This window comes from Sphaerodactylus townsendi, linkage group LG03, assembly GCF_021028975.2.
Source record: "Sphaerodactylus townsendi isolate TG3544 linkage group LG03, MPM_Stown_v2.3, whole genome shotgun sequence".
Taxonomy (NCBI): Eukaryota; Metazoa; Chordata; class Lepidosauria; order Squamata; family Sphaerodactylidae; genus Sphaerodactylus; species Sphaerodactylus townsendi.
The window spans coordinates 22,807,208-22,828,915 of NC_059427.1; the positions used below are offsets into that span (position 1 = coordinate 22,807,208).

At 43.3% G+C, this 21,708-nt stretch overlaps 1 protein-coding gene across 1 annotated transcript in view; it reads right to left on the minus strand.

The window, feature by feature from the left end:
- IHO1 (interactor of HORMAD1 1) overlaps positions 1 to 20,131 on the minus strand; it is a 48,725-nt gene extending 28,594 nt beyond the window's left edge. Inside the window, exons 1-3 of the mRNA XM_048487307.1 lie at positions 20,076 to 20,131; positions 12,033 to 12,195; positions 1,116 to 1,273 (exon numbers count right to left, since the gene is read on the minus strand). Of these exons, the coding sequence (XP_048343264.1) occupies positions 1,116 to 1,273; positions 12,033 to 12,195; positions 20,076 to 20,131 (377 nt within the window). The remainder of the gene's footprint in view (positions 1 to 1,115; positions 1,274 to 12,032; positions 12,196 to 20,075) is intronic.
- Positions 20,132 to 21,708: the final 1,577 nt, after the last annotated feature.

The window sequence follows — 21,708 nt, forward strand, 5'->3', positions numbered from 1 at the left end:
GGAAATTAGGGGATAAACTGAAACAATGTTGGGGTCAGAGCCAATGGAAAAATCCATGCTGAAAAGTCTAGTCCTGAATTAGAGATTGCCAGTTTTTGATAAAACATTCTATCCTGTTTCCCCGAATATAAGACATCCCCTGAAAATAAGACATAGTAGAGGTTTTGCTGAAGTGCAAAATATAAGGCATCCCCCAAAAGAAAGACATAGCAAAGTTTTTGTTTGGAACCATGCCCGACGAACAGAACACAGAAAAATAAGACATCCCTGAAAATAAGACATAGCACATCTTTGGGAGCAAAAATTAATATAAGACACTGTCTTATATTTGGGGAAACACAGTAGCATTATTGCATGATTACAGTTAGAAAAAGTCCCACTATATTTAGCGAGCCTGGGGAAAAATTGGCCCACACGCTCCTAAATAATTCAGAAACTAGGGCTAGTAGTTTTTGTTTGTTTGTTTAATATAGATGCTTCATTCCCCTACCTTTGTCCCAAGTTGGATCCCACAGCAGCTTACCTCATTCTTTTCTCCCCCATTTTGTTCTCACACACCACTCCTGTTAGGTTAGGCTGAGAGTGCGTGACTGGCCCAAGGTTACTCGGAAAGCTTTTCCAAGGCAGAATGGAGATTTGAACTGGGCTCCTAGTGCAACACTTTGAGCACTACATTGTACTGGCTCTGTTTTATATTTTACAAGTTCAGAACATGGCTGTGATTTTTCTGGGCAGTGCCAATTAGATTGGTTAACTCCCCCCCCCACCCCACCCCCAATATCCTCATACAGTCACTTGCCAAAGTCAGGAGTAGGGACCATACAGATGATAAAGCTGCGTAGATCAGCAGTATAAAAATGCAGAATGGAACTGCAATGCAGGTATAGGAGTTCTGCAGTCATCGAATTTTGCTTAGATCATGCTTTTGGCTCAGAATGGTTCCTTTTTTTGTATTTCAGTAACTGGCAAAAACTTTGACGTTCTCCAGCCTGCTTCTTATGCAAATTGAAATTATCTCTAAAGAAAAATGTCTTGTAGTAGGAGTTATGTAACTTTGTTACTTTCAATGCAAAGGAATCTACTGCCTTCACAGCTTGCAGAGGATGCTTACATACCTATCATGCTTCTCCTTGATCTTTTTCTTATTATCTTCAAATTGCTCCAAGGCACTTCTGAATCTCCCGGCAGGAAAATTCAGTGAACCTCTTTCCTTCCCATCTCCACTGAAGAGCTGTGGCTTAGACTGGTATTTGGCAAAAATACTGGGCTCATTCTGTTTTAAAAGAAAATGAAATTGTACTTAACGCAGATGAATGCAGCAATCCTAACAGCACGTTCCTGGAGCTAAGCCCCATTGAATAAGTCTGGACTTATTTCCAAGTAGTTCAGGATTGGTCCCAAAGTGATACCCAAATTATAGCACCTAGAATTTTACTAACAGGTGCTCCCTCTTTTTCTGTGCATCACTAATTTATTCCTTAAAAACACTACTACATTGTTCGTGGATCTTACGGTATTTAACATACAGAAAGCTGAAACATATGCAATCCACCAAAACAGACGCGGTTTTTAAAAAGCACGACACAGTTGCCAACCTCCAGGTGAGGCCTGGATGTCTCCCAGAATTACAACTGGTCTCCAGACGACAGTCCCTCTGGAGAAAATGACTCCTTTGGAGGGTGGATTCTATGGCATTATTGTAACCCATTGGGATCTCTCCCCCAGCTCTGAATCCTCCTCAAAATCCACTCCTGAAATCTCAAGCAATTTCCAAACCCAGAGTTGGCAACCCTCTTACACAGCAATAACTTATCAGAACAGCAGCAACAGCCCAGTCAGCGGAATGACCTCATATCAGCCTCTCTAGGCAAAATATTCCATAAAGAGTGTGCGGTTGTAGGAAAGGCCTTGCTTCTCATAACCCTAAACTTCTTCTATGAAGACAATAGTAAGGGCTGCCCATTCCAGGTTGGGAAACATATGGAGATTTTGTGGATGGAGCCTGAAGAGGGTGGTGTTTCGTGAGGAGAGGGACTTCAATGGGGTATAATTGCCATAGAGTCCACCATCCAAATTAGGAGGAGGAGGAGTAGTTTGGATTTATATCCCCCCTTTCTCTCCTGCAGGAAACTCAAAGGGGCTGACAATCTCCTTGCCCTTCCCCCCTCACAACAAACACCCTGTGAGGTAGGTGGGGCTGTGAGAGCTCCGAGAAGCTGTGACTAGCCCAAGGTCACCCAGCTGGCGTGTGTGGGAGTGTACAGGCTAATCTGAATTCCCCAGATAAGCCTCCACAGCTCAGGCGGCAGAGCTGGGAATCAAACCCGGTTCCTCCAGATTAGATGCACGAGCTCTTAACCTCCTACGCCACTGCTGATCCTAAAAACCATAAAATTAAAAATTAAAAAATTAAAAACCATAATGTGTAGTTTAGCCCCCAGAGATTCCTCCTATCAGAGTCATTCTTCTGGCTATCAAACTGGGCTCACTCCTTTCCCATAGTTGTGGCTGTTGGAATAGAGAAGGGATCCCCCTCAGATCCAATTCTACAGGCAGCGTATGTCCTTTTAAGGCAGGTATTTGATGACCATCAAGGCAGATTATGCCCATGGAAGACATGGAACCTGCTGCTGTGAAACTTTGGCCCCTTCCGCACACACAAAATAATGCGTTTTCAAACCACTTTCACAACTGTTTGCAAGTGGATTTTGCCATTCCGCACAGCTTCAAAGAGCACTGAAAGCAGTTTGAAAGTGCATTATTCTGCATGTATGGAATGAGCCTTAGTGAAGCTTTCGGTACTGTTGTATTTAGCTAGGTTTGAAAGCTGCCTCCAATCTGTGACCCTTTCCACACAACACAAATAAAACATTTTGAGACAGGAAATCAAATGTTTCCTGAGAGGAGTTTTGCAGTGCTTTTAGCCCAAAACATTTTATTTCCTACCCAAATGTTTAATTTGGATGCTGTTACCTAATGAACTTTTTTTGAAAAAAGTTTCTTTTATTGGAGCAGCGTTTCTTTTGTGGAACCATTTTTACTTGCTGTATGGTGGTATTTAAAATGTTTCCTACCACTCTCTACAGTCCCAGGACTTCTTTGCTGGCACTATTTTCTAGCCAGCCGTCTCGCACTGTATTTCCATCAGTTTAGATAGATAGGCAGACAGACAGATAGAGGGGGGGAGGGTCCTGTCTACGAAGCTGGGTAGACACGACGCCTTAATAATCACAGCACGAGGCTTTGAAATTTTGCAGCTACGAATCTAAGTAGTAAAAGAAAAAATGGAACCTCCACTAAATGGCAGCCAGAAAAAGTTTTAGAGGGGTGAATGGAGACCAATGGAGGGGTTTGAAAATGTTTTGCAAACTTTTGCAAATGTTTCCAGGGCCTTGTGTGTAAAGGGCCGTTGTTTATGGCAAGAAAGAGTTGTAAGGGGCCCCCAAGGTCAGTGATAGATAGAGATAAAGTCACCTGGTCTCTCACCCCCACCAACAGAAACATCCCATTTCCCATGGGAGCAGAGAGCGTGTGAAAACATTAAAGCAAAAATATTTCATTACCGCAGTGGTAACATATAGCAGCCAAAGCATATATACCTAAAAGCAGTTACATTGACAGGAATGCATCTCAACCACCTAGATACAATCACCTTCTACATATTTTATGTAGCTTGGCCACGGAGTCAGGGATGCATCTCAATCAACTAGATGCAACCTCTGCCAGAAAGATGAGCTTTGAAAATTGTTTCAGTCAACAAAGACGAACACCTACACTTGAATGTAGCTCAGAAAAAAATTGTACGTATCCTAGGAATACATTCTGCACATGTTTCTTTTCTCCAGTCCCAGCGTCTCTTGCTTCCTCTGCCACGAACACTTTCATTTCCGGAAAGGTTCACTGGAATCTGTTCATTTTATGCAAAGTACTGCAGAAGATGAAATGAGTTGCATGATCGCAGGCAGAGGGAAACATATGTGGAACTCATTCACAGGATCCAAGCCTGAGCAAAGCTCCTAGCACAGCAGTACAGCCACCACCACATTTTGAACTTGCTGAGATTATGAACACTTTTAGAGACACTCAATGCATTGCAACAATCCAATATGGAGATATCTGAGGCTGTGAAATTCACAGGTCAGATCTCTGCCTTCTGTGCAGGGGTGGGGAGCTTCACCAGAACCAATTTGGGTTGGTTCATATGAAGCTGCCTTATAAGTTTAGAAGAAAAGTTCAGTGCCAAATTAACAGCCAACAACATATATTTCAATATGAACTCTTGTGAGTTGAAGTGATTGTTGTTAGTGTTTAGGGTGCAACTTAGGGTTACCAGCCTCCAGGTGGGGACTGGAGAGGTTGTTACCGATGGGAAAATAAACAAAATATTTTCCTGAAGTCAGGTTGCCTGGCTACACTGGCTCCATACCCGGACACAGAGACTTGTGTGGTTCAGAAGCCTCCATAAGGTTCACAAAGAATGTATATGCATGACTGTGCCAATGCTATATGATTTCCCTTATGTTTGTGTCATTCTAGAATGTAGTAAAAGCTCCTCTTAGTTAAGTTTATGCCTGCAGTTTAGGATTTTAGTTTAATAAGGTTCTTCAGTTAGGTTAAGGTTCTATTAGTTTTAAGTGAGCCCTGCCAGTAGGTAGATGTACAGTCCTGCTTATAAGTATAATTATGTGTGTTTATCCTTTAAGGTTTTCCTAATGTTTAAGTTAGAAATGTTATTTTTGAAATTTGTGTCTGAGAATAGTAAAAGCAGTAGCCAGTTAAGGTCTGATATTAGAGTGACCAAGAGGGAAGTTTGACTCTGGAATGCTTCTGCTTAGACCAACGCCCAGCCAACCCTTTGAAGCAAAAGAACAACGACCCTCTTTGGACTTGCCTAATCCAGATCTGTTGCCAGCACCCAAGGGTCACCCAGCCTTGGAAGAGATGTCACCCTGTTTTTGCTATTGGACTGTTTGAAGTTTTACTCTCAGGATCCAGAAGCTCATTGGACTGTTCACATCCTTACTTTCAGGATCAAGAATTCATTGGATCATTTAAACTTGTCTTTGTCTAACACTCCCAAAGGAACCACCTCAGCAGGCAAGAAGGTGTAAAGCTTTTCTTCTGGGATTTGATCTCATCAGCATGTGCAAAGAGATTGTTTTTTCTCCGCTTTGGTGTTCCACAGGATCCATTTTTTTCTTTGTATTAGATGGAAGGAGACCGCCCCCTTCCTGGGTTTTGCACTATGGGGGTGGGATTGCCCCACACCCCCTTTCTGGGTTACTGGGAAATGTATAAAAGGGACTGATGCACAGCCATGTCGGGGTCCTTTTGCTGAGCTGTGCCAAGAAATCACTTGCAATAAAATCCTTCCTGCTTTGAAGAAACGCCGGCTTCCTGCGCCTCATTAAGTTGCTGAGCTGAAATCACTTTTGTTACCTGGCAAATCGCGGTAACAAGGTCTCAGTATTATTAATGATCTCCAGACTACAGAGGTAAGCCCCACCTGGAGAAAAAATGGATGCCTTGGAAGATGGACTCTGTGGCTTTATACGATGCCAAGGTTGCTTTTCCTCGAAAAACCCTGCCTTCTCCAGGCTTCACTCCCCAAATCTCCAGGTGTTCCCCAACCTAGAGCTGGCATCTCTGGTGCCACTGGACTTGCTAGGGCACACTCACACTTCGTCAGAAAATGGAGCCCAGAGCAAGAACTGAGTTTTCTGCTGCCCCTCATGGGTGGCCGCCCCCCCACCTTCTCACATCCCCCCTTTTATCCTCCTTGTCCTCCCTCTGTGCACATGCCACCCCCTGCAGCCAATTAGTGCCCCGCCCCGTCTTATTCTGCAGACCAGCCCATCTCCATGCCAGCCCACTCCTGCCCAGCCCCACCCACAGCCTCCCTGTCAGGCGTGGGGGCCGTCTTCAGGCCTGCTGGCTTGCCTGAGGTCACCGGGCTCTTGTGGCTCATGTCTGTGCCACCTGCTGAGGGGCCGCTCAGCACTAACCCTAACCTTCCACTCCCGGCTTGCCCTCCAGCTCGAGGTAGATTGCTGGGTAGCTGGAGTGGGGCAACTGGGCAAGTCTGAGACGAGGTCACCTCCAGACTCCAACACGGGGGGAAGAAGGAGGGGCATGGGGGCGATTTTCTGCCCCACCCCACATGACTAAATGGCCACCGCCTGGTGACATTTGACCCCATATGTTCCCTAGGCAGTACGCCCCTGCACTTCATTAAACATTTAGATCAATATTATCTGCTCTGAGAGGCTGAGTCATTGACCCTCCCCCTGGTCAGAACCACTCCTAGCCACAAATGACAACTGAATCAAAGAATTAAATTTTTAAAAATCCCCCGACTACAAATCTGTTCCTTGAACACACACCCCAAAATCAATTTTTATCCAAACTATTCATCAACTCACTCATTTGACAATAATTGTGTTCTTTACCGCATTTAAATTAAAAGCACAGCATTTCTATTCATACCACAGAATATTGTCACAGAGACCATGAAGGATTTATTTCATCTGGTGACAACCTGCCTTGGACTGTAGTGACTTGCTTCATAAGGATGCAAGATAAGGTAGTCCAGGTTGAAAAAAATTAAAAAGGAGAACAAGAAAGGTTGTCAAGTGGTTTGTTTTGCTTATGTTTTCAGGTGTGTGGGGTTTTTTTCCTTTTGGAAACAATGATAAAAAGAAGTCTGTGACCTGTGCTTAAAGTAGGGGCTGCATTAGAATAGCATGTACATTTCAGAAAGGTGAAGAAGGAGATGTATCTACATTAAATGGTTGATAGCATTTATAAGTATTCCTGAATATGAAGAGCTCTTTTCAGGCACTGCAATTTTGGTGATCATACCTTGGGTACTGGGACAGCATATTACCTGTTAGCCTCTCAGTATACATGACTGCCATTCCGCATTTTTATAAAGAGCTTCCAGTTTGCATGGATCACATATGGGAAATATACACAGTTCTCCATTCACACAAAATGGTGACTGTACCTATTGAGAGGTTTTTGCATATCGCCCTCTCATGGTAAACAAAGTAGGATGGATTTCTCCGCATTCATTCATTCATTCATTCATTCATTCATTCATTCATTCATTCATTCATTCATTCATTCATTCATTCATTCATTTATTACTTCATTTTCTATACCACCCTATCCGCTCTGGGCAGTTTACAACATAAAATCCAATACAGTACTAACGAGGAGCAAACAATAAAAACAATTTACCTAGGCTCCAATAATTTAAATTACTAAATAAACAATAAAATCCCATTTAAAACAGCGGTAATACAATACAGGCGCCAAAAAGCCTACTTAGCAAACCCTCCCCCAAAACCAGAAAAAGGGAAGGATGGCGGGTCCCAATAACATAAGGGTAACCCTGATGTTAAAACAGAGCATGCCCAGTAATAGTCAGTCCTGATCCTAGATCCACCACCAGCATAACATTGGCCCCACTTTTCTGACACAAATCCCTGGCAGTGGCTGTAATGCTGGGCAGGGATCCTTATGTTGCATCAGCAGGACAGAGAGATTTAGACAGGTGGGGCTGTGACGTGCATTATAGCAGATGGAAGAGAGAGAAAAGTTAGGGCATCCTGGTGCACATCTTAGAACAGGGGTAGGGAACCTGCGGCTCTCCAGATGTTCAGGAACTACAATTCCCATCAGCCTCTGTCAGCATGGCCAATTGGCCATGCTGGTGAAGGCTTGATAAAGTTCCTGAGCAGCCCTCTGGAGAAGCTGCAATTCCCTCTCTTAGGGATAATCCCTGAGGCACAAGGTAAAGTCAGATGGTTCTGCCCTGGTTGCTGGACATGGGACAAGTCTGTGCTGTTACAGCCAAAAACAATTTCTTAAGACTAGGCTGCCAAGCAAGAGGACCAATGTGTGTCTAAGGGAGCCAGTGTAGTGTAGTGGTTTGAATACCGGTGGAATAGCATTTGGGAGAGGACCGCTTTCATACCTGCTGAACAATGCACTTTCAATGCACTATTGCAAAGGTTTGCAGGTGGATTTTGTTGTAATCCAGTAAAAATCCAGCTGCTAGGGGATTAACAGTGGATTGACAGCACATTAATCAGCAGGTGTGAAAGCACTCCCTTTTTTTTTCAAATTCTAACTCTGAAATGAGGTTTGCTACATATTTTTGGGACAGTCATTCTCTGTCTTGGCCAAACTATTTTACAGATTTGTTGGGAGGAAGGGAGAACCATGCATGCTGCACTGAGGAAGGGCAGGATAAAAGTATACTGGATAACTAGAAGACTGGAATATGTTTTGAAGGTTGATGAGTATGTACTGGAACCCTGAGGGTCATTTCACATGTCAGATCTTCTGACACTATGGCCCCCCTTCCGCACATGCAAAATAATGCACTTTCAATCCACTTTCACAATTGTTTGCAAGTGGATTTTGCTATTCCGCACAGTAAAATCCAGCTGGAAAGTGCATTGAAAGCGGATTGAAAGTGCATTATTCTGCATGTGCAGAAGAGGCCTAAGAAGGAAATGGGGATCTTGCCATGGTTAACTCCGCAGCCATAACTCCTGGGACACATTGTATACATCAGGATATTTTTGAAAAGATTTAGAATCTATTGTTGAAGGCTTTCATGACTGGAATCAACTGGCTTACGTATTTATTTTTTTGGCTTTTATATTCTGCCTTTCACAAATCGACCCCAGGCTACCTTCTCCCTTTTACCTTTTCTGCTTTATTGTTATCTCTGCCCATTGTTCTGTTTTTACACTTATTCCTGCAGCTGTTTTATTGTTCGGTGCTTACTCCCATGAACCACCTTTAATTCATCTTTTGTAAGAAGACTGTATAGAAATAAATACAAAGGCAACCACGAAGGATCAGTCCTACAATTGCCCGTTTTGCTTCTGATGTGTTAGTCAGCCGCTACTCATGAACGGCCATTCTCATGTTGTGCTTGGAATTTTTCAGAACAGCTGTCAATAAGTGTCGGAGGAATGACTAAAAAAAAAATCATAAGCATTGGTTGAACGAGCTTTCTCGTGCCTTGATATCTGCAAGAAAAGTGGCTTGCGATGTAATGCTAAACAGAGTTGCGCCCTTTTAAGTCCACTGAAGTCAACAGGCTTAGAAGAGGGTCACTCTGCAGAGGATGGAACTGCAAATGTTATTGTTGTGACTGCAGTGCGAAAGGGTGACATCCTGTCAGTGGTGATGGATGTTACTGCTATTAAGGTGAGGCAGGTGGTTGATTGCTGTAGAATATATGGCCTTCCCAGGTTTGCAGTGGTGCTCGTTCCTGAAACCTGGTGCTGACATTGGGAGAAATGTTTACACCAAGGCTGTTTTCAACGTCAGCTTTTTCCAGTTTGTTTGTTTGCTATTCAAGCAGAAAAATCTCTGCTTCTGATGATATGAACTGAGGCTGAAGAAAATGGAAACCTTGTTCCCTTGATCTTTCAATTTAAGCAGAATGCAAATCCAGCTAGATTGCCCTCTTTCATCTTTTTTAAAAAAGGTGAAATTTATCTTCTCTGTTTGAAGAGGCAGATGTAGGGAAACAGTTTGCAAAAATGCAGACAGAGCAGAAAGACTACAGGAGGAATTGCATTGCTCTTGCTAATCTCAAACGCCATAATTTAAGGCGGGTGCATGTGTGTGTGTGGTGTTAAAGCAGGATGCAGGAATTCAGTGCAAACGACTGCTTCCCTGCAGTTGACACTAGTGGCATTACTGGGAGAAATGGGGAATGTGGGTTAGATTCCTTTCCGTCGAAGCCATGGAAAAACCTGGCACAGCAGAGTCCACCGCAATGGAACAGATAAACACTATATTTATGGAAGTTAATCAGAGTAATCTCCAGCACAGCTTATTTTGTGGAAAGCCTTTTCCCCACTTCTCTCCGAAGACCTAATGAATGAAAACACAGCTCTTGCCACAAGATGAGAGAATGCAGTATTTGCACATAAACAAAGATCTGAGTACATTCACAAGTGAAACAAAGGCCACTTCAGGCGTGGAAACAGCCAATCAATAGCTATGCCTGTAAACAGGGAAAGAAATATAAATTGAAATACATATACAGCAGCTGCTCACACATGCTTCTCTTCCATGGAAAACTGTTTGCTCACTTGCCTTATACTCAGGGCTATGCATGCTCCACATATCTAAAAAGGTTTTTTACACGTGTGGAATTAGGTATCTGCCACCCAGTCTCAGCCGTGGTGGTGGGAAGCACCATCAAGTCACAGCTGACTTACAGCAACCCTATAGGATTTTCAGGATGAGAGACCTCGGAGGTGGTTTGCCATTGCTGGCCTCTGTGCAGGCTGAGAGAATGCATCTCTCAGCTACATATTTTTTTTAAATCCCCACATCTCTAACCCTTGTAAGCTATGGAGAAAAACCTGACACTTGTGGCCAGTATCTTATGAATTCACAGAAGCCAGAATCAGGTCTGAATAAGGTAGTTTAATGAGCAAGGATTCTGGTGTGGTTTCTTGTCCCTCCCCAAGGCTACAGAATGCATTATGTAAAATACCCAAACTAGTGCTAATTTACATGCTTTGCATAATTAAGCTTTAATAATCTGGTATTTGTTGGAACAGAATTTCAATTATTTTTGCTAGCTGCTTTATTTTAAATGCAGAATACACAGTTTATACTGTAGTTGCTTGTCGAAGACATCCATTGATACAGGACAAAACCCAGCCATCTTTTGCCATTAAAATTAGGTGATTAATGCTGTTACTTAGAGCGAGCGGGTGTAGTGATTAAGAACAGCGCACTCTAATCTGGAGAACAGGGACTCCTAGGTGTCAAACTCGTGGCCCTACAGATGTTATGGACTACAATTCCCATCTTCCCCCTGCCAGGATCACGCTGGAAGGGGATGATGGGAACTGTAGTCCATAACATCTGGAGGGCCACGAGTTTGACAACTGCTATGTGAAGCCTGCTGGGTGACCTTAGGCCAGTCACAGTTCTGTCAGAACTCTCTTAGCCCACATGGACGCAGGCAATGGCAAACCATTCCTAACGTCTCGTGCTATGAAAACCCGACAGAGGTCGCCATGAGTCAGCTGTGACTTGAGGGCAAAACATATCCACAATGCTATTACCTTATAATTGGCTTGGATTCACTGCAGCATTTCTGCTGCACAGCTTTGTCACACAAACATACACACCCCACCACATCCCCAAATGATACCTGCAGTGCTAATCTTCAGCAGGGAAATGACCCCCAGGAACAGTGGGGGCGGGGAGATCCAACTCACTGTTTATCGGCAATGAAGGGGGGAGGGGTAGGAAGAGGAGTTTTCACCAGCATTTCTTATGAGTGAGAACAATGTAATAAAATACATTTCATTATTGTTAGACACACTTATTATGATTCTGACCAAATGAAATTGGAGGGGGCGATATGTGCACATTTTTTCTTTGGGTCTGGCCCATGTGCAGTATTAAAGCTGAGCTGGAAGAAAAATCCATGAAGAACCGGAACTCAGTGACAGTAAGTAGAAGAGAGGGGTAAGGCCGAACTTCTGTCACTCACAGCATGGTGTAGCACTCACGGGACGGGGGGGCGTCTTGCATTGGATGCGCGCTAGTGCAGGGGCGGTGAGGGGCGTTCCAGGGTGTGGTGTGGAAGGCGGGGCATGGCATGTGCCCCGGGCGCTGTTCCCCCTCACTATGGCTCTGACTCACAGGCTCTGTTATGAATAACCCTGAAAGATCCTTCCAAACCAGACCTGAGGGTGTGGTCCAGAAATTCTTGAACTGCTGTTTCCCAGACTATCCTGCCCCAAAGTTTATAAATCCCACAGAGGAAGAGTGAGATACAGATTGATAAATGTAACAATAAACCCTAAATTAATATTTCAATTGTGACTGCTTTCTAAAAGACAATGTCGGCTGCAATCCTAAGCGAACTTAGTAGCAAGGAAGTGCCATTGAGCTCAATGAGACTTGCTTCTGATTAGACCTGCTTAAGTTTGCACTGGCGACAGCGCAGGGACTCTGCATATCAGACTCACCTCCTGAGAATTTTGCTGGGAGCTTTTGCTTGATCTGACTTCAAGCGGTGTGGATCCTGACTGCGAGTTCTCTGGACAAAACTGGGAACCAAAAAGGAACTGAGAATCACTCATGCTGTTGTAATCGGTAGTTGCACTGGCCCAGCCGGATGGCTTATGAGATCTGTAACAAGAAAGTGGATAAAAATGAGCCCTGAGCAACTATAACGAATACAATTAAATATATACGATAGCCATTTTTTTTGCTTTTGCATCACTGCTGAAACTGTCCAAATCCCACAACAGAACAGTATTTTTTTAAAAATTCAACTCGATACCCTGCACTCCCCAGTCTGAGCTGGGACAGGGCAACTAACACACATCTCAAAAACACAATAGTTAAAATTTCACATTAATAAATAATAATTAAAATATTTCCCATATAGAAATTACAAAGATGGTGACATTATGTATGGATCACCCATATTACCCATATGTTAATCCCCGCTCTCTCCAGTCTTATGGTAGAAGAGGCAGGGGAAGTGGACTCCAGGACTAGATAAAAAATTTGGACTGATGTCTTCAGTTGTCAGCCAGCGGAACATTTCGGTCTTTACAAGCCCTGTGGAACTGGTTGTAGTCTTGCAGGGCCCAATGTTTACCGAGAGGGAGTTCCACCAAATAGGGGCCAGCAGAGGTGTAGCAAGGGGTGCACTGGTCCGTCCTCCACCCCCGTCCCGCCCCGTCCCGCCCCAGAACCCCCCCAGAATGCCCTCGCCACACCCCCACAGGGGCGCGTGCCCGGTGCATCACACACCCCACCCCCTTGGAGCTACGACTCTGGATGCCAGCACTGAAAAGGCCCTGGCGGAAATCGGCTAAATGTCCTTAGGGCCGGAGACCACCAGTAAATTATTATTGAGCAATATTAAATATCTGAAAATATTCCGTGGATAAAATGTCATTTGGAAGCAAAAGACCTTTCACCATTCATCATAATAAAACCAGCAAACATTTCCAAACTTAATATAGGAGACTTTTTTTCTTAGACAATTCTGAAAAGCCACAGTCACCAGTATTACCAGCAATACCCCTTCTTCTTCCAACCAATCTACATATTTGGAGACCCTCATCTGAAACAACTTGGGAGTAGGACATATTTTCAGAGCTCTTGATAGTATATAGAACAGTTGCAACAATACTGTCGCTGATGTTTCTTCAAACGGACAAGAGGTGTAGATATTTAATGATTCAATGGGAGAACAGAAGATAGTAAAAATCACTGAATCCAGCACCCTGAAAAGCTAATTTCAAAAACAAAATAAAAGCAGTGTCTGCATTTTGTGGTTGTTAAGAAAGGCTTTGCACCTGTCTGGTTGAAATGTCAGAAATCCTCAAATCCTGATACAGGTCAATCAGACACGCTTTGCAAGTGTATGCTCAGTGTTCGGTTCATAAGCACAATGAGAGCTCAGTTTTGACTGGGATCACATCATGCGGGGCTTAAGTCCATCCCCACTACCCCACCCCAGTTTTGCCAATGTGAAACAAGATTGAGGAATTGCGATTGGAAAACAGAGCAAATGCGGGTCTTTCAGTTCAGGAAAATAATGTGGGGCTGAGGGCTTCTCCCTGTGCTCCATAGCCAGAAGCTGAACTGAGTATCAAGCACAGAACAAGCAATGTATGTCTGATTGCAAGTCCTTCGGGGATGGGGCAGTCTACAAATCCAAACAATAAACAAACAAACAAACAAATAAACAAACCCTATGACGGTGCAAGGAAAATGTAATGTATTAGTTGCCTTTGCACGTCATTTTGACTGGAATGGGCAAAGCGTATACACAGCCCTGCATGTAACCCATAACTGGCTTCACCAGACTATTTTATTTCGCAGGATTTGCGTATAATGGGATTCATATTTTGCAGGATTTGCGTATAACAATAGGTTGGTTGGAAGTTTCTACTGTAATTACGTGCATGATTCGACTAGGGTTGCCAACCCCAGGGGTCTGGAGATTTCCCAGAATTACAACTGATCTCCAGATGACAAAGATCAGTTCCCATGGAAAGTGGACCCTAAACCTTGCTATGGATCTTCTCCCCAAACCCTGCCCATGCCCAAATCTCCAGGGATTTGGTGCCAAGTCAGAACTAGCAACCCTAACCAGAACCAGTCTGCATTACCATCTGCAGCAATACACTTTCTTCCTCAAAAAGCAGGAGTGAACCGAGACATATCTTAACTTACACCTCCTAGAAGCTAGCAGTATATGGCCATTTTTGCACGGTCAAAATATCCCAGGGTGAGCACAGAAATATCCCTGTGCAGCTGGGAATTCCGCATGGTTCCCGAAGCTGTTGCGCACGGTTCCCGAAGCTGCCTGGTGTTGCTCCACCATTTTTCCTTTGCCCTGCAACTTTCAAAAATCACCAGTTTGGCAGTTCTTTTAAAAGATCCCAGGATGACCCCGCTGCTGTGCAAACACCACAGGAGCAGACCCAGTATATTTTCCCCGTTCCCTCTTGCCTTTGGAGCTGGCGATGTGGATCGTGCAGGGGAAAGGGCGGGGGGAGGAATGTCCCTCTGTCTTTTGTCAATGGGGTAAATACAAAAGACCCAGGCCGTACAAACTGGAGTATTACCTTTTGGTCCTGCCTTGGCTCCTGGAAAGAAGTGGGGAGCCGGATGGAGGGAGAAACCGGGAAAAAATAGCCCCGGTATGTACAATCCCAGGTCTATCCTGGAATAATTGTGCTGTGCGGAAACGGCCATATGAGTTCATAACTGTGTGTGCATCCTTTGTACATTCAGTGGAATTCTCCTGTCTTTTGCAACTTGATGCTTTAACACACAAAGGACAAAGATCCACACAACATTCAGTTTAAGAAATCACTTTCACATAGCTGTCCCCTGGTTAAGGAAACATTTTGAATGTTGATGTCTAGTATGTGCCAAATAAATTTTTCTAGTCTTTCAGATCACATTTTCTATTGCAAATCAAATACTGACATGCTTATTTGATATCACCAACCCTATTCCAACAAAACAGTAGATTTTCTTTCTCTTTGGTCAATTTATAGGGTGCCAGCCATGTCTGAACATGAATACGAACACATCACAAGGGAAAAGATGGAGAAGCATTTGACTGTAGAAACGCAATACATATGCAAATGTTATTTTAAATTTAATAACATCCAGCTATGAGCTCTGCTGTGTACCAGATGCAAAGAAAGCTTTATGCTGTGCACAAACCACATCTGAAAAGGGATTGGAAACTGTCCTTTTCCTACATTTGTTATGGACATTTTTTATTTATAAGCATTGAGTGGAAAAGGCTCAAAGAGGCAAAGCTGCAATGAATTCACATCAACATTATTCCCAAGACGGTCAAAATGGCTACAACACTCCATATGGGTTTTTTTATGCCCATAGTAAGTATATTACAACTACCTTTTCTACCACAGAGCCATCACTATGAACACATAACGTTTCCTTATGATTATTCTACCATGGCCAATAGGTCTCCTCTGACTGGCCACAGTTCTCATTCGACAGTCTTGGGCAGAGGTCTTCCACATCATGTGCTACCTGATCCTTTTGGCTGGAGACACCAGGAATTGAACAGGGGACCTTCTGCATATTCTACTGCATATTCTACTACAAGCCCTCTCCACTTGCCCACAAGAGGTGACAAACTGAGTTTCACATTAAAAGAACAAGAACCTAGTAATGTCCCACCCATTTAGCATGTGAGTAACCATGAAGATAGCATAATCAGTTAGTGAGGGCATCTGCATTGTAGTAGAAATCAAAGGGATCAAAAGGCCAGGCTACTATAAAGCAGATGCCCTCACTAATTGATTATGCTTTCTTCATGGTTACTCACATGCTAAATGGGTGGATGATCCCACCCAACAAAGGCAAATCAAGCTTGCTAATTGCACCCTTTACGCTTGTTAAACAGGCAAATGGTTCTTTCTCCCACCCTGAACACTCCACTTGCTTTACTACCATCAGATCCTCTGAAGATGCCAGGCACAGATGCAGGCAAAATGTCAGGAGAGAATTAGAACAGGCCGGAAACCACACAACATCCCATTTTATTTATGTTGCATGGAATCAGCCTCATTTTACCAATTTCTCAATAGCACCTAAAAACTATCCTAACTAGGGAATAAAGGAAAGAAAGGGAGGAGAAAAGGAAAGAAAGGACTAAGGTCAGGGAAAGAGAGGTCAGTTGATGGAAATTTACCAGGCTAAAGTTCAAAACCCCAGCCCTCAGAATTGTGAAGTCCCATCCCGGCCACCAGCAAGGGATTGTGAGATAGGGTTGCCAGATCTAAGTTGGGAAACTCCTAGAGATTTTGGGATGGAGCCTGGGAAGGACAGGGATTTCAGTGGGGTAGAATGAGACAGGGCCCACCCTCCAAAGCATGCATTATGGGAAATGACCTCTGTAGTCTGGAGATGAGCTGTAATTGCAGAAGATCCCCACAGCCCACCTGGAGGCTGGCATCCCTACCAACCATCCTCATCCCACAGGGAAAAAACCACCCCAGCAACTAGATGAAAAATTCTGGCCTGGCACCTCAATCTAGCAAGGCCAGGTGAGGTCTTGTCAGGTCAGGTGAATCCTGGAGTTAAAAGGTAGTCCCCTGTGCAAGCATTGGGTCATTACTGACCCATGGAGTGATGTCAGAACATGATGGTAGGGTAACACCCAGGTGCTCTTCATTATTTCAGAATGTGAGGGCACAGGGAGAAGGGTTTGTTGGAAGACAAAACTTATTGTTGGACAGGAACATATTGGTGAAGGCAGTCCTTTAAGTTTCCTGGTCCCATTTAGAGCTTTAAAGATAATGAGCAGAGCCTTGAATTAAGCCTAGATGTCCTTTCATAATTGTCACAATGGGTTAGATCAGTGGTACCTATTTGGAGCACTCTCTTGAAGAGCCACGTTTGCAGTTACCAGCAACTAAGAAGGCCACACACCCATCCCTGGCTTGCACCTCAGAGTGGCTTGCAGCTTCTGGTAGTGGCTTTTTCTAGGTGGGTACTACCCACCCACCCACCAGCAGAGGACCTCACCCACTTTCCTGAGACATCGAAGAAGAAGAAGAAGAAGAAGAAGAAGAAGAAGAAGAAGAAGAAGAAGAAGAAGAAGAAGAAGAAGAAGAAGAAGAAGAAGAAGAAGAAGAGGAGGAGGAGGAGTGGGAGTTTGGATTTATATCCCCCCTTTCTCTCCTGCAGGAGACTCAAAGGGGCTTACAACCTCCTTGCCCTTCCCCCCTCACAACAAACACCCTGTGAGGTAGGTGGGGCTGAGAGAGCTCCGAGAAGCTGTGACTTGCCCAAGGTCACCCAGCTGGCGTGTGTGGGAGTGCACAGGCTAATCTGAATTCCCCAGATAAGCCTCCACAGCTCAGGCGGCAGAGCTGGGAATCAAACCCGGTTCCTCCAGATTAGATACACGAGCTCTTAACCTCCTACACCACTACAACATTGGGGGACAGTGCTCAGAAGAGTTACAGGGGGCATTTTAAAGAGCCACATGAGTATCACTGCATTAGCTTTGTCACTCAATACTGCCCAGTTTCTCTCCTTACCATCTCTCGCAACTTTTGTCTGTGCAGGTCCACTGATCCACAGCATAGTATTTTTGGTGGTCAAAGGGGAACCCTTTTCACCAGCTGAAAATCTGGCTAAATCCAATATTTTCATAACTGACCCCAGATAATAGTCTGGGGGTTGCTGCATTGTAAAAAACTAATACCAGCATTTTGTGCCATGCAAATTATGTTATTAGTTCACTGTGGAAGAACAATATCAGCAACACAGTTGGTTCAGATACGTTACAAATCAAATAAGCTAAATTCCAGAGACCTGTAAAATTTGTTTTGAAAGCTCTTCGAAGATAATACGATCAAGCAACATGCTTTCCTTTAAAGAGTAAATCATGCCAGAGAAAATTTAACTTACTCTTATGCATGTGCGCTCTGTGGATACCTCCTGCCTTACAAAATTACATCAACTCATTTGCCTGAGGTGAGTACATTAATGTGCAAGAAAACTATTATTAATTTATTTCCATTTAAAACAAATCTCCACCTCATCCACCACCACCAAAAGCAAAGCAGCAAATGATTCAGCACCTAATGCAGAAAATTTTACTGACAGTTTAACAGGGTTAATTTAGCCAACATAAACCCAGTAGGCCAAAATTTCCTCACTCAGCTGCAGTGCAGCTGCGAGAGGGATTAATCTGATTCAACTTGATAGTGAAACAGATCTAAAGATTGGTACTTTGCTTCAATTCCCCTGCCGCTGATTTCTCTGGATGATGACAACCTTAGAAAAAATGTTATTTTGCTACAATCCTAGTTGGGGGAAACGACACTTCTGTGCTTTCTAATGAGGAACTCAAGCCTATATTTATAAATGCAGTGGAATATAAGGCACGGTTGTATAATAACTAGATTCTGAACATCATGGTTCATTTCTGCACTGTCTTTATCATTACTAGAGAGGCCTTTTCACATAATGAGTTCTACAATAAACAGCACAAGGGAAATCACAGAGATAAAATGCTCGTAAAGTTTTTGATAATTCGATCTGGCAGTCAAATAATATCTCACGTGCATTTTAACATTGCTCCTCAAGTAAAATTAAAGTATGCCGTCAGATTTGCATTCTTGCAGCCTGATATTTGCCAACAAAGCAGCGATTTTTATATTGCCCCAAATTCAGCAATTATGTCGCCTCAAATTCAAATACTTGCATGTTACCATAAATTCTAGATGCATGAACCTTATAAATGAAGCCTCGCCTGCAAATGATGTGTTGAAAACATCAAAAGGTTGTGGGGTTCAAGATGAATAAATTGTACGTAGTGTTTTTGTTTGTAAGTCTCAAATAATCTAATAAACTGGTTTCAATTAAAATGAACCCAGGCAGCAGCCCCTTCTTATTTGAATATCAAGAACAGAGGGCTGATCATTAAGAATAAATTCAGATAGTACATATTAAATTCAATAGGCACAACAATTGCTCAGATGAGCTTAATTTCAAAAGCCATACTCATGGACGACGCAGCAGGAAACAGCCGTTTTCTTACCTCCTACCTGCCCTAGATTCAGTTAACCTCAGCACCCTTTGGCTGAGTATTAGCCTTGGCAAATACTTCAATGGAATTTCCAACCACCTTTGAAGAACAGTTGTTCAGATCAAAACAAAAGCAAAAACAGGGGAGGGCATCAGTTTCGTGCCTTGATTTTGAGCAAAGTGCTGGACTAGATAGATGCTGATGCAGCCAGCCAGTTCTTACGTGTTCACAGTTCTCTGACATTACATGCTGACATGGATGGGGCACTTAGGTGAACAGCTATTGGTCCAAATCTGGGCTAATTTTTTATTCCAGGGCAGGGGTCCCAAATCTGTGGGCACTGTTGGAATTTTGAGAGTAGGTGCCAGGTACCACCTGAAAATGGTCATCACTAAAGATGAGGCCAATAACAAAAGCGAAGTTCCAACTCAAGCATCTCTGTATGATAGACACATCTATTCCCCAAAGGGAAACTATTAATTGCAAACTATCTGTTTGACTGGCAGATGATGGCAATTACCCTGGAGACAAAAAGGTAATGCCTTTTGAGCTTGTCTAAAGTATCTCCTGCACCAAGGAGGCAGAGGAAAGCCAGGACTGGCTCTTTTCTGGGGGAATGAGACACTTTGGGGAAGAAGGAAGTGGGCACCAGAGAACACATTGGGTTGGTTCCATGGGCCTACTGGCACTATGACTGAGATCACTGTGGTCATTTCTGCATGGTCAAAATATCCTGGGTTGAGCAAGAGAAATATCCCTGTGCAGCCAAGAATTCCGCATGGTTCCCAGTCCTAAAGCGGGTTTGCCCCACAATATTTCCCTCATCCCAGGGTATTCAAAAACTGTCAAAACACAATGACAGGAATAATAACATTACATAATAATATTACAATAAACAGGACAACCCAGTGGACTTAGAAGGGTATACCTCTGCTTAGGATTCCTCTATATCACTTACCCCATGGCTGCAGAAGTAGTAAACATGTCTTTGATATTCCAGACATTCCCGTTCATTTTTTAAGGCTTGTCTGTTTAAAAAAAACAAAGACAAATATGTGAAGATTGTTTTTTGTGGGATGTTTTTAAAAATACCTCTTTTATTAAAAAGAATGGACAGAAAAAAATAAACGGCAGGTACAAGATGGCCACAGTTGGATAGATCAACACGAGTAGTTGAAAAATTCAACTTAATTTTTTTTACATTATTATTATTTGATTTGATTTATAAGCTACTTATATATTTTTCCACCCAACAGAGACCCAGCATGGTTTACACTATTGCTGTTCTTTCTTTCGTTTTATCATCACAACAATAAGTCTGTGGAGTAAGCCAGGATCCAAGGGAGCAATGAGCTCAAAGTCACTCAACAAGATTCCATGGCAGAGACTCCTCAAGCCATTGTAATAGGGTTTAAAAATGTATACATAAGTATATATACTTGTTTATTAATTTATTTTTAAAAAATATACAATAAGATTGCAGTTAAAATTAGGCTGCCTAAATGATTAACTGTTAAAGTTCTTTTTATCCAGTATACCATTTAATCTTTGTTTATTTTTTAGCAATAAGATTCTAAATGCAGATCCATTTTATACTTAATTTTGATATAGATAATGTTTGACTCTGACTGTATAAGATTGTGTGTTCATTATAATCAGTTTTTTCAGTTGCAAAGATTGACATGTTTACTCGTTTTCATCTCTCAGTTCTTTTTCTTGGTTTCTGTATTTCTTTAATTGATAAAAAAAACTTATTTTAAACAAAGGTTTCATGGCAGAGCAGGAATTCCAACTTGGTTCTCACAGATGCTAGTGCAAAACTGTAACCACGATACTGCTTTCCTTCTGGTGATTTGTCAGTACTTTTTGTGCACACCCAGCCAGAGTTGAATAAGTCCCGTTAATTTCAGTGGGACAGATGTAGGAAATATCAAGGGACCTTATACCAGCGATTCCCAACCAGGGTTCCGTGGTACCCTGGGGTGCCGTGAGCACGTTCCAGGGGTACTGTGGCAACGCTACCGGCCCCCCTCACTTTTGCGGTGTCTCCCAGCAAGAATATGGATCTGGCCCGGGGGCAGGGCCTACCACAAGGTCAGCACCCACTTCCCACCCCCCACCCCGTGCTTCCCTTTACCCTGGGAGGGGAAGGTGGGGGGAGGAAGGCAGGAGTACCGTGAGATATGAAGAGTGAGGTCAAGGGTACCATGACATCAAAAAGGTTGGAAAACACTGCCTTATACACATGATTAGCTAGTCTGCTCTTCCTCTAATACACAGGTGTCAAACTCATGGCCCTCCAGATGTTCATGAACTACAATTCCGATCAGCCCTTGCCAGTATAGCCAATGCTCATGTTGGGAGGTGCTGATGGGAATTGTAGTTCATGAACATCTGGAGTTTGACACCCCTGCTCTAATAGGCTCAGCGTGGTTAACAGGTCAGGGCTGCTTCACTACCCAAGTGTCCCAAACGTCTGCTTTAGTACCACTGGGCAAGGGCTTTGACATGCCATTGGCTTCTAGTCAGAAGCAGTGCAGGGCATGTCCTAAGCACATTGTCACTTCTCAGATCTAATCCACACACCAGGG